The 15,614-nt window shown below is 40.1% G+C and overlaps 1 protein-coding gene across 2 annotated transcripts in view; it reads right to left on the reverse strand.

Annotated features, from left to right (window-relative positions):
• Positions 1–1,283: 1,283 nt before the first annotated feature.
• The window catches only part of SEC24D (SEC24 homolog D, COPII coat complex component), a 95,443-nt gene continuing 81,112 nt past the window's right edge, over positions 1,284–15,614 (reverse strand). Inside the window, exons 14-23 of one of the 2 annotated variants that reach the window (XM_032462499.1) lie at positions 15,259–15,375; positions 14,324–14,494; positions 13,211–13,307; positions 12,938–13,083; positions 11,877–12,015; positions 11,003–11,121; positions 6,023–6,202; positions 5,654–5,845; positions 3,637–3,726; positions 1,284–2,101 (exon numbers count right to left, since the gene is read on the reverse strand). In XM_032462499.1, coding sequence (XP_032318390.1) covers positions 1,961–2,101; positions 3,637–3,726; positions 5,654–5,845; positions 6,023–6,202; positions 11,003–11,121; positions 11,877–12,015; positions 12,938–13,083; positions 13,211–13,307; positions 14,324–14,494; positions 15,259–15,375 — 1,392 coding nt within the window. In that variant the 3' untranslated portion in view covers positions 1,284–1,960. The remainder of the gene's footprint in view (positions 2,102–3,636; positions 3,727–5,653; positions 5,846–6,022; positions 6,203–11,002; positions 11,122–11,876; positions 12,016–12,937; positions 13,084–13,210; positions 13,308–14,323; positions 14,495–15,258; positions 15,376–15,614) is intronic. The other variant, XM_032462503.1, reaches the window with a different exon arrangement.

Genomic DNA, 15,614 nt, shown 5'->3' on the forward strand with positions numbered 1-15,614 from the left:
AGGATCAGCAGGTAGGTTCTCCCCTACCCCCTGAGACTCTCAAAGCTAAGTCCCACTGGCCTTCACAGCCAGATGCTCTTGGGGGGCTCATCTTCCCAGTGCAGGAGCCCAGTGTGGGGTTCAGACCTCTCACTCCTTTGGAAGAACCTTTGCAATTATAATTATTCTTCCATCTTGGGGTATGGGGCTTGACTATATCTCCAGTCTACCCCTCTTACCTGACTTGTGGTTCCTTCTTTATATCTTTACTTCTAGAAGTTTCAGTCTTTTTCATTGATGTTTGCTCTGCAAATAGCTGTGACTCTGGTGTGCCTGTGAGAGGAGATGAGCTCAAGGTCTTTCTACTCTGCCATCTTGGCTGAGCTGATTCATTAGATTGTCTTCAAGTGAATTAGGAGTGTGTTCTGGACTTCTGTCTCACATAGAGCCTGGTGCCTAGAACTGCTCTAGGTGTGGTCTCACCTCAAAGTGGGACCATCGCCAGACACATTTGACAGGCCATCCTTGTAAAAAGTAGCTTGAGACCATATACGCTTTCATCCCACTATAGGTTCATACTGACTAATCCCCTAAGTTCTTTTTAAAATGCCTGTTGTTTCCAAGAAGCATCTGCATGTGCATTTGTTTTTTGGACACAAGTTCAGGATCCTACATTTCTTGTTAAACTCATCCAAATCGATGAATCTGAAACATCATGCCAGATGGCTAACTTGTGGGAAGATTTTAATCCTGTCAGTATATTTGTTATTCTACTCAATTTCACGTTATCTTCAAATTTTAAAATACACCTTATTAGCCATATAATCATAGACAAAGTAGTTAGCTACTTCAAGCCTGTTTCATGTGTGAATGGGGCTGATAATAAGATTAGGGTTGCTGTCAAGACTAAATGTGGAAATGTTCACAAAATAGGTAATGCAGTTCTTGGGACATCATATGCATTCAGTGTACTTTAGCTTTTATTTATTCACATCATTGATATCAAAGTCGAAGAGAGCAATAAGAACAGATAACTTGTCACACCACTTAAAACTACTCTCCTAGGTTTATGTATATTCATTAATAGTCTCATGTAGCCTGTTTTTATTTTGCTCACAAGAACATACCGGAGAACTTTTAAATTGCCTTTTTTGAGTATATGGTCTCTGATATTTTAGATTGATTTATTTATTATCCCCAACTCTCAAAAAAAAATAGTTTTCAGCTTTTTCTAAGACACTTTAAATACTACCCTTATTTCTTTTTAAAATCTCAAAATACCTAAAAAAATGAATTCTAGTGGCTAAGAGCATATGAAGTGATTTATTGATACTGGTTAAGTTCCATTATATACAGGTAGAAACCTTCAGAATTGTGCAGAGAACCATTAAGAATATTGATAAAGACAGTTTTTATAGACAGAACAACTGGAAAATAGTTTTAATATACAATTATGAAAAAAATGTAGAACACAAATTGTTCTACCAAATAGATTCCAACGTTATTTAAAAGTCTGCTATGCAAACCTTAAGTTGAAAAACATGTTCAGTGGGGTTACATGGTTTTAAAAAAAAAGTACAATGTAAAAATTAAGGTTTTTTTCCCTCACTGCAAATGGGAGAAGAACCAAAACAACTGTTTACCCCAAATGTATACATTTTGAAAAATAATTTATATGTCTAACACAAAATTGAGAATGTTTACAAGTTCTGTAAACTATGCCTTCCATGAAATGCAAAGTGTATCAATTTTAACAGGTAAAAATTGTGCAATCAGAAATTGACTGTTCCCTTTAAGGTACAAGTGTACCTTCACTGGCTTTATACCTGAGCACCAAAGATGAAGTCCTAAATGCCATCTTGGAAAGATATTCTGAAAATGAGCAAGAAATTAAAAGTAGCCTATTAGCATCTGGAGAATTAGGCACCAAGAAGGAGATTATCTCCTTAGAAATGCAGATTCAACAGTCCAGAAGGTTCAGTTAGTTAAGCAGCTGACAGATCTCCTTGTGAATATAGTAAAGGAAATCCACATGAGATGAGCCTCCATAAAGTCCTTTGTCTTCGACCAGGAGCTGTCGGAAAACCATTTCTGGCTGTTCTCGCTGCTTTATTATAGTGAGCTAGAAAAAACAAGGTTATAGCCACGGTCATAACCATTTTCCGAATGTGCCTCAATTTTTATGCTTCAATTTCCCCAAACTTACAGAATGTCTACTGTGTTAGGCCTTGGAGGATGATGGGAAAGTTCCTGTTATCCACAGTGGAGGGAGGCAGGCACTGACAGGGAGGTGGGAGAAGGGGATGGGGAGGCCTTGGAGGAGGATGGGAATATTCCTGTTATCCACAGTGGAGGGAGGCGGGGATGGTAGAGATGGTGGTAGAGGTAATCCTGTACCGTATGCTGAGTGGAGGGGGGGAGAATAGATTTTCATATTCTTTATACAGCTGATACCCTGAACATGTCAATCAACCTGAAATTCTTTTATTATACAACTGCTTATATTTTATTTACATATCATACATACTTGGAGCTTACATGTTTTAATAACCAAAGCTGACATGCCCTTGTTACGGGGTTATGGGAGCAGGCAGCAGAAAGCAGAGGAGAGGAAGGTTGTTTTGTTTTTTTCCTGGAAGGAGGGGCTACTGAGCAAAGGATGAACTCCATGTTTAGTGTGACCTTCTCTGTAAATGGAGATGCAGTTGCTGCAGCTGGGACAGAGTTTTGTCACCCTGGCTGTGCATTCTGAATACCAGTGGCCTTCACTTTGTGTTTCATGAGACTCTTAAGAGTTCATTACATGTCTCCAGGGTGTTCAGAGAGTGTTGTGTGAGGAGCATGTCTGAGCCTTCTCTGCCATCTCTAGGTCTTGCCCTAAAACTGAATCCAAGTAGTGGTATAAAACAGGTCTGGAAAGGTTTCATGTTCACTCAGATGTCCTAGAGATTATAAAGCTCTTTATTCAATTTTCCTAAGCTCTACTAAAGTTGGTATTTGCATGCATGAGTATTTTCACAGTAAAGAATGCTGCTTTAGACTGACATCATATTATGTTTCAGGGGGAAAAAGGCCCTGTAATACCCTGGCTCTTGTAGAGGCCTGCCTCCAGGTGAGTGTCCTATTCCTCTGCAGAAAGTAGCACAGAAAAGACCACTGTTCCCTGCACATTCCAAAGTCCAGGAAATCCGAATATTGAGCTCGAGATGGAAGTCAGAGGTGAGTACTTGGGGCTTAGCAACAAGGCATAATTTTCCTAAGTTACAGACGTTTTAAATTCTTTTACTCAAACTTGAAATAGGCTTAGAAGGTTTAGAATGACTAGGATAACAAAACTTTTCAGAAATAATCAAAAGCCGTAAAAATCAAATATAAATGATGATCTGATACTTCTATAATTAATTTTAAACACTGAAGGAAAAGTCATTTCAAAGCCTGCTACTATCAATTGCTACTAAGTTAATACTTACTTAGTAAGATAACTATGGTGATAGCTGGTTATTATGTTTGTGATTAATAAGTAGGTCGATACACGTAGAGGTTCATGTGAGTTTTCTACCAAAGATCATGTTAGAAAAATACAGGACATGCATTTTAAAAGTTTGCAATGAAATTAGAAAAAAAAACTTGAAAGAAAAAATAAAATCTCATTCTTACCTTCATTGAATATGGCCTCTTTTGTTGGATAATACCCATTATCATTCTGAGTGTTTGAGAGTATGGGTTTCCCACCTCAGGCAGTAATGTCTACATTTAAGAAAATCAAAGTTTAAGTTTCAGTATAATTTATAACATTTAGATAGAATGAGATTATTAGAATGTTAAAGTTCAAAAGCATCCTTCTAAACCATTATACTCAACTATTGACTTAGTTCATCTACCTAAAAACCAAAAATGTGAAAAAATATACTAAAAATTATTCTTACTTACCAGCATGCCATTTCTACCAGTGAACTTCCTGTCTTTTGAAAATAAAAATCTTTCCCTGGAATTTGACATATGTCTATCACTGAAATGATCCAAAGGGTGTATCTTTTTTGCAAAGGATGTTTTTGGCCCATTCACCATGATTTTAATCCCTTTGCAAAATGGCTATTTCCTTCTGTGAGAAAAAGATACACTTTATTCCTGCAGTGGATCAGTTGTAGGACCCTGAGGCATGACCACATTTGGAAAATGCCATCCAAGTACCACTGTTTCAACACTAAAACAAACTACCAAACACTGATTTCTCAAAGGGCATGTGGCCTCTTAGATTTCCCTGAAAGCTGGTTAACTGTGTACAAAAGATAACTACCCAGCTGCATATGGCCTCTGGGGATGAGAGAAATCTGGACTTAGATTTCTTTCATTAAGACAGTAAAAAGCTAATGTTTACTTCTAAGCAAGAAGATCCCAAGAGTTAATACATCATCTGTGAGTTAGCCATCGAGAAAGTGAGTTAGAACATTTTACCACAAAGTCACAAGTCTCAGAAAAAGATCACAGCCAAGATTTTCACATAAGTTGTAAGTAAAAAATATAAATAAATAAAGGCAGAAAATTAATAATTTTTAGTCACTCTACTAAATACACTCCATGTGTATTCTTTGACATTAAGAATATTAAAGACCTTTTTATTAAAAATAAAAAACTATACTATATATAGTATATATAGTATACATGTGTCTCAAAGTGCCAGCTCCCTCTAAAAAGAAAGCAACATTTGGTTTTTCCTTTTGGTTTTTGAAGAAGGCTGGGAAGAGGTGCGCTGGACGCAAGCACACCCCCCAGCAGCCTACTGCTGCTCCGTAGGGGACAGACTTCGGCTATTTCAACTCAGCAAATACACATGTGACATTTACTTTGATAAATACCCTGTGAAATAAGAGGCTTCCTTAATAAACATTCGTCAGGCTCATAGGTCTTTGGCCACTGAATTTTAATTAATTTTTAAAAACCTGTATCATTCCTTAATTTCAACATACAGACATCTTACTGTTTCTCTCTTCATCATCTTAAAACTGGTCTTTGAATGGTATCTTCTCTCTTAATATCTTAATGGGATATGGATTCCTCTAATTCCTTTAGACATTTTTTTGACATTCATAATGGACATGCAGCTCTCTAAACTGACCACCTGTCTATTTAGCCTGAAATTTTAATCCTACCCCCTCCTCCAAGATGCTGTGTGTCTACCTTCATAACAGAAATTCAGGGATGAACTAGCCTTAAGCCATCTTGCCCAAATAAGGACTCAGGGAACATACCATCTGCTGAGTTCTACGTGTTAATTCATAAGGACTCCACTGTCAAGCAGAATAAGACAACAACCATCATAGCGATGGTGCTCACACAACAGTGGTCTGCAAGTAAGGCATGCAATCAGTGTTGACTCTCAAGCAAATTATAATTGTTGGTTTTTCCTAATATACTTTAAAAATAAAGTCATTTGTTCCACATCAAACCTACAAGCTCTTTTGTAATAACTGAAACAGAGGGGCACATAATCTGTTTTTGTGGGATTATTACTTTGTGATTAATTAAACTGACGTCTGTAGCTAAACGTGTATGAAACATGAAATTCTCTCATATATAGAACTATACCTTGTTTTTTCTTTGTGATACATAGCTGCACATGAACAAAAACATTTAAGAAGTGTATCACCACAAAATACGCAAAAAATAAACTTACCATATCTGTGTTGACATGTGCGAAAGACGGCACATTAAAAATTCCTTGGATCAGTTCTGGTGGGCTGCTTACTCCCAACCATAAGAACATGTTTAGCCCATTAGCCAACAGGAATATTCCTTCTTCTGAAAGACAGGTCTCAGAGCAACGAACAGCAACAGGTAACTTTGTACTTTTGACATCTAACGTGTGCTGTGCAGGGAGAGGCAAGAGTCAGAATATCCACCCATCCTTTCCTTCCTTCCCTCCCTCCCCTGTTAGTATTTGTTCCTCAACTTCAACCTTTTACCGTAGTTCTCGTCTCATGATCTACTAAGTAAGGGCAAAGTACGATTCCCTCCCGGCAGTGCGCCGCCGCCGCGCGCTTACTAGGGGCAGCAGCTGCGGGTAGAAGAAGAGCTGCGAGTCGGCCACGCCCATGGTCATGACCAGCTGCCGCTGATACGCCCGCTCGTCCGTCGAGAGCTCTGGTCGGCCGAGCAGCACGCAGTTTTTTAACAAACAGTTCATGTACACCGGCAGTACTTTCATGGAATCTGGTAAAATAAGCTGAGAGAGAGACATTTGTTTCAGATGATTGGTTTTTACTGAGAATTAAGACCCGCTGCACTTTACCTGTAAAATAGAAGCCACATTTGCTTTTGTGGTTGTGGAGAGGACTAAATGGTAACCCCTGCAAAGCACACAGAGTGCAGAACCTGGCCCAGAGTAGACGTTCAGAGGACGGCAGTGGTTTTGTTTTATCTGGTGCCCCAGCAGCTTGGCATCGGCATCACCAGCGCAACCCCTGCCCAGGCTGCCCAAGCGCTGCCACCTACCAGATGTGTGACCCTGGCAAGTCACTTGCCCTCTTTCTCTGCTGAGGAAAAGAGAAGCACCTCTACTTCCTAATCATGGGGTTGTTACGAGAATTAAATGATTTTCAATTTGTGAAGCACTCATAAATAATGCCTGGCACATAGCATCATATATATATTTACTAAATAAAAATGAAATAAATAAGCAGTAGAAGTTGGTAACACAGGTTAGGAAATAACTGGAGTTCAAGAACAGCATTTCCAGCTGCCCACAAGATAGCACTTCCTTTTTGTGCCTTGTGCATCTTAAACTCGCACAGACTCGTCACACACTGAACGAGTGCCACATGTCAGGTTCCAAGCAAAGTATCAACATGCTACAGAGGAGTGAGGCATGGTCCACGTCACAAGATGTCTAACACCCACTGGGGATAACAGACATATAAATAGGTAAACTATAATAAGGAAATTGCAATACGAGAGAGAGAAACTAAAACAGGAGATGCTTCGGGAATTCATTAGGTGTGTCACTACTGAATGATAACAGGAAAAAATCAAACTCCTACAATCCACAAACATGTTCTTCCTCTGTGTTTCCTATTTTAGATACTAGAACTACCAGATGAACCCTAACGTCACTGTTGCTTCACCTTCAATGAGTGAATGACTTCTTTCTATTCTGTCTTTATAATCCACCTGTACCCTCCTCTCCATCCTCACTTTAGCTCACCTGACCTCATTCTGACTTCCTGCTCACCGCTTCAAAGTACATACCATAATGTGATGCTACAAATAATAACACTACGCAGCAATTCTAGAAACAACTGGATGGGTTAAAAGAAATTACAAATAATTTGCCTGTGTGTTTAAACTGCTTCTCAACTCAGTTACATAAATGTGGCTAAGAGTCAAGACTGACTGGTCTGAGTGTCACTTCCATTTAACAGCAAATCAATGGACAAGGAAGTATCCAGAAGAAATATATATATAGGAGGTAATGATAATTTGCAAATAGAAATATCTGGTCTATAAATTCCTGATTTCTTTTTAGCTATCTTAATGATGAAAAAGAATATACACTGACCAGAATCCACACTGAAAGAAACATTCCCTCAAGGCTCTGTTAGGGTTTGTTCCTCAACTAAAATCCCTTTCAGGTGTCTTCTCATGATCCACTAAGTAAGAAATGGGTGAGACAGAACTAACTAGCTCAGGCAAAAATATTTCAGAGCAATTCTACTTTGCAGTTTGTTTTCCCTCTCAACTTTTCTCTCCTTTCAAAGAACCAAAGACTTACATAAATGCATGTTTCCTCATGTGAGTAGGACACTTTCTTGTCTTCTTGTGATTTTTCCTCTAGCATAAAGTTCTTATTTTTTTTTTTTTAGCATTCTTATTTTTTTTTAATTGAGGTATAATCAATGTTCAACATTAGGTTTCACTAGTTTCAGGTATACAGCATAATAATTCAATGTTTTTATATGTTGCAAAATGATCACCACAATAAATCAAGTTAACATCTGTCATCATACTGTTACAGGATGTTTTTTCTCTGATAAGAACTTTTAATATTTATTCTCTTAGCAACTTTCAAATATGCAAGATAATATTATTAACTAGAGTTGCCATGCCGTCCATCTCCGTGACTTATTTTATAACTGGAAGTTTGTACCTTCTGAGCCCCTTTTTGCCCACTCCCCACCCCCTTCATGCCTATGGGGTCCACCAATCTGCTCTCAGTATCTATGAGCTTTTGGGGGTTTGTTTGTTTTTCAGATTCCACATACAGGTGAAATCATATGGTATTTGTCTCTCTCTGACTTATTTAGCAGAAAGCACTTTTGTTTGACATTTGGTAGTGGATTATGTTTTCAGCCGAGGAAAATTAAGACCCAGAGATGGAGGACACAGATCATTGTCATATTCCAGAACCATGCGGCCTCAGTGCTATTTCTGGGCTAATTACCAGTTAGGCATCTTACATGTTATGGATTAAGAATGTTCTTAGACTCCCGTACAGAAGCATGGTCATGCAGTTTTTTAATATCTTGCAAGTCACTGGTGGCTTCTCATTAATCAGGTCATATTAATACAGTTTAGAAATCTGTTGTCCTAAATACCACAAAAAGATGAGCTTGGTTCCTGGTAACAGTATCAGGACTATTAAGTCTGATGAGAGGTGACTGGATTATGGAGGCAGAGGAAAGGAAACAGAGGAAGTAAGAAGGAAAATTTATGGTAAAAAAGAAAAATGAAGTGAAAGACGGTATCAGTCCGTGTTTTTGAGGTGGGGAAGAAAATGGTGGCAACAGATGACTACTTAAAATCTTTCCCCACCTCCCTGATCCACTCCATAAATAACGGTATTATTCTAGGGGAGAAAAGGTGTGAGTGAGGAGGGAGTGGAAATTCATATGAATCCAGTTTGACTGAATTTGCAGAATCTGTCTCTTCTTTGGGGTTTTGAAGTAATAGATGTGGTAATGAAAAAAAAAAACCACTGCAGTTAAGGTCATCGACTTGCCTTTTGAAGTCGGTGTACTTCCACATGATGCAACATATTTAAGTTCAGAACAGTGAGTTGTTAGATTTAATTTAAAAAAGAAATTATGTTGCTTATGTAAGCTTAAAAAATTGTTTTCATGCTGTTTTTGGTTATGTGTCTTAACCCAGCATCCATCCATGGCCCCCAGAGTGGATGCCTCCTTAAATTTTGCACCCTAAGGAAAAGCAGGTCTGCTGAGGTCCAGTAACATATAATCTGAGCGTAAAGCTCCTTAACAGTCTTGCTTGGATCCAGGAAGCTTCGGGGTCCATGGTAAAAGGGTGGAATTCCTTGATGAATCTCTCTACAGAAATTACTTCTTGCAAGTAAACTATGGAAGGCCACCAAATCTGAATTCTCTGAATTTACATTCTCTAAAGAGAACTCCAAGTCTAACCATTATATTTTTAAATAATGGTATATTTTAATATAGTTGCTAACAGTTTTATTTACATTTTCCCCACTCCATGATGGATAGTCCAAGGGGACCTAAGTTAAACGTACACTTGAAATGTGCTAGAGGAGAAAGAAAAATCTCCAAAAGAACAGGAATAATCTTTATCAACTTTTTTGAGAAAAATATTGGCATCATAACATTGTTACTCCAGAAATAATTAAACTGTGGAAACAGAGGACCTAGTAGTAAGGCAAAGCTTTTAATTTTAAACCAGGAGGAACCAACAAATTTTATTTCTTTCCTTAAATAGGCAATAGATTTGTTTTTAACTTAAGGTTTTTGAAGTCAATTGTTTAAAGGTTAGCAAATAAACTTCCTGAGAGGACACTAACTGTACCTGTTCTTCTTCAAAGAATCCTTCTGAAGTGTGAGCTACTCCAGAGACAGTCATGTTTCCAGAGCTCAAAAACAAATAGCAAAACTGGGGTATGAAGTGATCAGGGCTTAGGTCCAGCTGCACCTGGTGGGCTCTGTGGAAATTAAACACGCATGCTCTGAAGTAGGACTGATACCGGAGTTCCCCAAACTGGCAACTCCTCTGAGTAATAAAGAGGACTGACATACAGATTCGAGAGTTGCTCCTGTGATTATCAACAGGAGATGAAAGAATGGATGCTGCTTTAATCACTCTGGACAGCACAGAAAGGAATTTTTGTGTCAAGTCCAAGCTAACTAACTATCTGTATTTGTTTTCATTTCCTTCTTCACTCTGATTATGAATTTGGCCCCAGATGTATCTGCACCACTGCTGCTTCTGCAGGGTTGCCCTGGGTGGGGTTTCTGGTGTCCTTTCAGCACTCACTATCAACCAGGAGTTAAAACCAGAACGTTTTCCCGTATGTTCTTCACTGTCTTCTTTTTAATTCAAATTCTATACTCGGATATTCAACACACAACTATGAAAAATGGCATCTTAATTCACATACGGAAGAATATGAAAAAGGACAGGTACAAAATGAATGTGCATAAGAAGTTCTACTCTTTTGTTTTTACAAGAGACAGGCTTATCTGAAGGATCTTCTAAAATTTCAAATTATTACAAATTACTAGTTCTTTCAAAACTCTTCATACCTATTATTAATTTTTAAATAAAAAGAACTCTGAAATTTATAAACTGTATTTATGTTTGTAAGAGATCAAGAAGCCATTACTGCCATTAGCGCATGTCAGCTTTGTTAATACGTCCAAAAGGTACTTAACCCATCCACATTTCACAATGTAATATCCATCTCTGTATGCAAGAGAGAATCCCATTTATATTAACATTTCTTACCTATAACATTCTTTTGTTTATACATAATGTAGTGGCTGTCAACCTAATCTGCACACATATTTTTTGGGTTCATGCATCTTGTAAAGCCAGTAAGTTTTTTAACGTTAGCTGTAAAAATACCACAGTCCCCCCAAATGGCATTGTCAGTCTTCTTGGTTATATGGTTTACTGCACAGCATTTAAGTGCCTGGAACATGATAAGCCTTTACGAGCAGGATGCTGAGTGAACAGAAGTCGTTGGTAACACTTTAGCACCTGAGGACAGCAGGTGGCTTACCTGGCTTGCTGCAGGTGGATTTGCACAATTCTTCCGGTAACAGGCCAACATGTGGGCAGTCTGATTAACTAAAATTTCCCGAATGACCTTCAAGGGCTGGTGTAAAACTGCTTTAAAAGCTATTTGCACAAAACAATGAAAAGGGCATCAAAGTTTAGCTCAGAAATTGATTATTTTTATAATACTAAAGAAGAACAAAAATTGCTATTATCTTGAGACCACTCAGCAGGGAATAACAGCACTTAAAAATGTTCAAGTCATTTGCTAATGCTCTCCTCTTGACTAAGTATGATGATCAGGCCAATGGAGAACAACACGTACCTATAACAAAAGGCAGGTTAACTGGTCCTGATTTTTTCTCAGAGTATTAGCAACAGAACTCTACACGCAGAGAAAAGAAAGACCAGTCTTCCATCTTCAAATGTTCTGAATTCCTATCAGCTGGATTGTTCTTTCTTCTAAATCTTAGTGTAGAATTTCAACTGGGGTTTGGGGCAAGGGGGGAGAAGGAGCCAGAAAACTACCTCGGGCCCCTACCATTACCTAATTCTCTTGGAATGGATGAGTGAGGTCAGTCTCACTTCTTCCATTATCCCCGCGTGCCAGAGGGCAGGCTCACACGCCACCATGGGTCTGAGTATCATCTTCCTCAGTTTCAGCTCAGCTCCCTGGGAAGGAAACTTTAAACAAAACTGGATGGCATGGGCCAGACTCCGTTCTCTCCTTATTCGTCTAGAGGTAGAGATGCTGACCACTCTCCTTCGCTGTTTGCTTTTATGAATTGTGAATTTACCCATCAAAAGGCTGCAGCCAACAGGGCTCGCCTGAATTACCAGGCAAGGTCCCCTGCAGCACAGGATTAGCGAAGCGTTACCTGACTTGGCGAAGAAGTTGATCAGGGCATCTGTCTCACAGCTCTTGTAGAGATCAGCTAACTGGGAGCTGCAGTTCAAGCCCAGGTTGTGAATCCGAAGTCTCCTCTGACCACTGACGGTCGTGTAGAGCACAGCACACTGCGGGGGCAACAGCGAGCGCGCGTGTTGTTCTGGTTAGCACATTCACCCAAGCTAGCCTGACTTCTGTTTACAGAACGGCGCGTGCAGCTAAAAGACCTCTAAACTTGGCCTGCAAAATTTTTTCCATTTTTGCTAAGGATTGAACAACAACACATGAGGGAGGAATACACTGGGTTTCCATGTAGCATTTCACTCGTTTAAACACAGTTCTTCACGTCAAAGATCTGTTTGCACTTCCACAACTAGACTACATTTCCCATCTCAGATTTCACTGTCAGGGATTCAGGTTCAGAAATAATACCTGCATGTTCTCATAGTCCTGCTCAAGGCTCACTTTGCTTAAAAACAGACAACTAGCTTTGGTGATGCACTCGATTTTTATACAAATGATACATGTATCCGTTTCAGGAGTGCACGTTAGAGTTCTTCTTTAACTTGATGGCAGCCTCTCTCCCTGGAGGAGGTGACGATGCTCTTGTCTGAAAACTATGACTGTTAGAATTTCTCCTGTTTTAATTCTAAGCCTCCATGGCTTCTAAATTTCATTTACTACCAAGCCAACTCCTATTGATACTTGCTTGTGACATGACAACATGTGCTCAGCACAGTGTCTGGCGTCTGGCAGGAGCGCAGCAAAGGAGGGAGCGAGTGGGTCCTGGAGCGTGAGAGAACTGAGGGGGCCGGCAGCCAGTGCGCTGACGCCTGCCATCCTGACCTCAAGTCGGCGGGGCCCTCGTGCAAACACAAAACCATCATTCCTTCACATAAACAGCATATGAATCAGAGCACTCTAATCTAGTGACTTCTGCCTTTGGAGAAATAGAGTTGAATTTCTTAACAGAGAGACTAACATAGTTCACGGTATTTGAGTCTCCCCACTTACCACTGTCAGTAACAAAGCAAAAACATTTTAAATCACCTGGATTAAGGCTCCACTGTCTTCACTGAGTTTGTCATCGTGCTTGAACTCCACAGTCACAGCCTTGTCACAGTCGATGGCTGCCATCTCTACATCAGTGGTGTTGTTCATGTAAATGCCACCAAAGAAATCAGTGGCTCTGAAACCTAAGGATGAGGAAAAAGGGAAATTTGGCTTCTCATCTTACTGCTGTTTTCTTTGTTGGCCTGTTACTAGTTTGAAGAGGAAACAAATGACCAATAAAGACCTAAAAACAGTACAAAGGAATAGTACCTGTGCTGGTACGAACTCTCATAATAGCATCAAATCCTATTTTCTTCTCAATATCATTTCTGAGGTCATTCAAAAATTGTTGACTGTCCAAGTGCACCTGAAAAATAAAGTATGGTCACTGTCCACCAGGTGGCAGTAAAATACTTAAAATAAGAATTCTTATTTAAAAAAAAAAAAAAACTCGATTAAAACCCACTTTATCCAGAAATCTTAGGGTTCGTAAAGCCTTTTCAATGTGATTTCATTTGTAATCTTTGGTCTTATCAAGTCCCTTAGCTGGTTTACAGGGTAAATATGTAGCTCAGTGATTTTTTTTGTATTGATGAGAAATAAAAATAGATGATTAACATTTGTCATTTATGTTGGGGGAACACTCCATGTTTCCACGTGGAGGTACATATCTTAGAGGCTCCCCTCGCCCCAACACCTTCCCCTCCGGTGATGGCAGGTGACTTATCTGCTGTGTAAGTGTGGGAACAGGATCCAGGTGCACATAGCTCAGCCTCTTCTGCATCCTCTCTCTGGGGAGGCAGGCTGCCTGCAGGACCACACACTTCCTGGCCCTCAGTACGGTAGCTTGCAAGGGACAGGTGTCCACAGGCGAAGCCTGTAGCTGTGCCCACTTTATGCCTCGGGGTGTGAGTCTGTCTCACTGAGGGGTGAAGTCTAGCAAGCCCACTTGCCTGCAGACCATTACGGTGCTGACATTCTGATCATCTCTTGACTCTGTCTCTCAGTTCAGGCTTGGAAGAGAGGGTAGAATGAACTGGCCCCCAAATCATAACAAGTTAAAACAAGTATGTGGTCACTTTTAAAAACAGTATCTTAAGATATGTAATAAAAAATGTAAAAATTTTACATAAAATAAATTTTCCCTCCAACATGGAAGCTAACATTGACATTCAACTCTGTGGCTGAACAAGCTCAGTCTGTTGCCAGACACTGAGGGAGAGGAAAGCAGTTACATAATCACCTGTACACCCGTTTCCGTCACCTCTAGAGTTTACACCTGTCAGCTGCCCACAAGGGGGCACAGCTTTCTCAACCTACAATCTAAGCACCCAAAGTAAACCGGCAGCAGAAAAAGGAGGCCAGCAAAGTGCTGGCATTTACCTGGAAGTTGTTGTATTTGTAGAGGGTCCCTCCAGTGAGCTGAGGCACGAGCCCCAGCGAGGCCACATCCACATACTGACTGGGGAAGAGGAAGAGCGTCACACAGCAGCCATGGGCCACGCAGTCCTTGGCCAGCGAGTCGTAGACATTTGTCTGGGGCTGGAAGAGGATCTGGAGACAATGATGCACCCAAGGAGAAAGAAAACCGCATCATGTTTCTGGTTTCGGTTTTTCATTTCTACTGGATTCTTACTGAATTTTTTTTAATGGAAAAAATTCTTTTTTTCCAGTTAAGTGGCCCGGGGTGACTGAATGAGCTGTGGTATCATCAGTGCGGCGGCCACTGCCTAAGACCGCGTGTGTGCCCGGCATGTGCCATGTGAAACGTGTGCCCAACTGTGTGTGACCTCCGACAACTCTAGTGAAGCCGGCAGTGCTCTCCCCCTCACAGACCGAGATGAGGCACCTTGCCACCTCATGGGTCATCCTTCCCACTGACTTGTCCCCATGTCTACACTGCCCACAGGCTGGAGCAAAGCGGATTTTGAGCACCAGCCACCTCTACTTGATAGCTCAGGAGTGCTGTCGTGTGCAGCCCCCACGTTCTCCCTCTATCCTGATCTTCCGTTTGCATTTCCCCCATTTCTCCCGTGTCTGGAATAGCCTTATCTCTCAGTCTCTCACACAGATCGTATGTGAAAAAAGGTTGAGACCTTATCTTAATGCAGGTATATTCCCGACATCAGGTCTTGTAGAACAGACAATTTCTTAAATTAATTGCACTTCACATTCTCTCTGCAACGTACAACGTCCTGGATTTATACATTACATTTAACCTCTCCCCTTTTCCTATACAAAGCACACGTTCCCTCTCTCTTCACTCCCTTTTAAGAACTGACATACAGACACTTCAAAGGGCGATCATTCACAGATACCTTCTCTTTGTCCGTGTTAATCAGTTTTTTATCATCTCTGTTTTTGAGCTTCCCTGGTGCTTCTGCAGTTGGCAGGGAGGAATGGAAGATGAACAGTTTCCCAGGACAGTCTGCTGCCTTAAAAAAATAAGGATAATAATTAATCTAAAAAATGAGTCTTGGATGGAAAAGTTTTATTTTAAGGGATTCAGATATATAAACTATTAGTACTTTCCATGAGCCAAGCACTGTATACATCTCATTTAATCCTCACAACAGCCTTGTGCCTTACATAGATCAGGAAACTGAGGCTCTGAGAGGATACATGATTTGCCTAAAGTCACACAAGTTGTAAACGAAAAAGCCAATATTTAAAT

The sequence above is a fragment of the Camelus ferus genome, chromosome 2 (genome assembly GCF_009834535.1).
Source record: "Camelus ferus isolate YT-003-E chromosome 2, BCGSAC_Cfer_1.0, whole genome shotgun sequence".
In the NCBI taxonomy this organism is placed as follows: Eukaryota; Metazoa; Chordata; class Mammalia; order Artiodactyla; family Camelidae; genus Camelus; species Camelus ferus.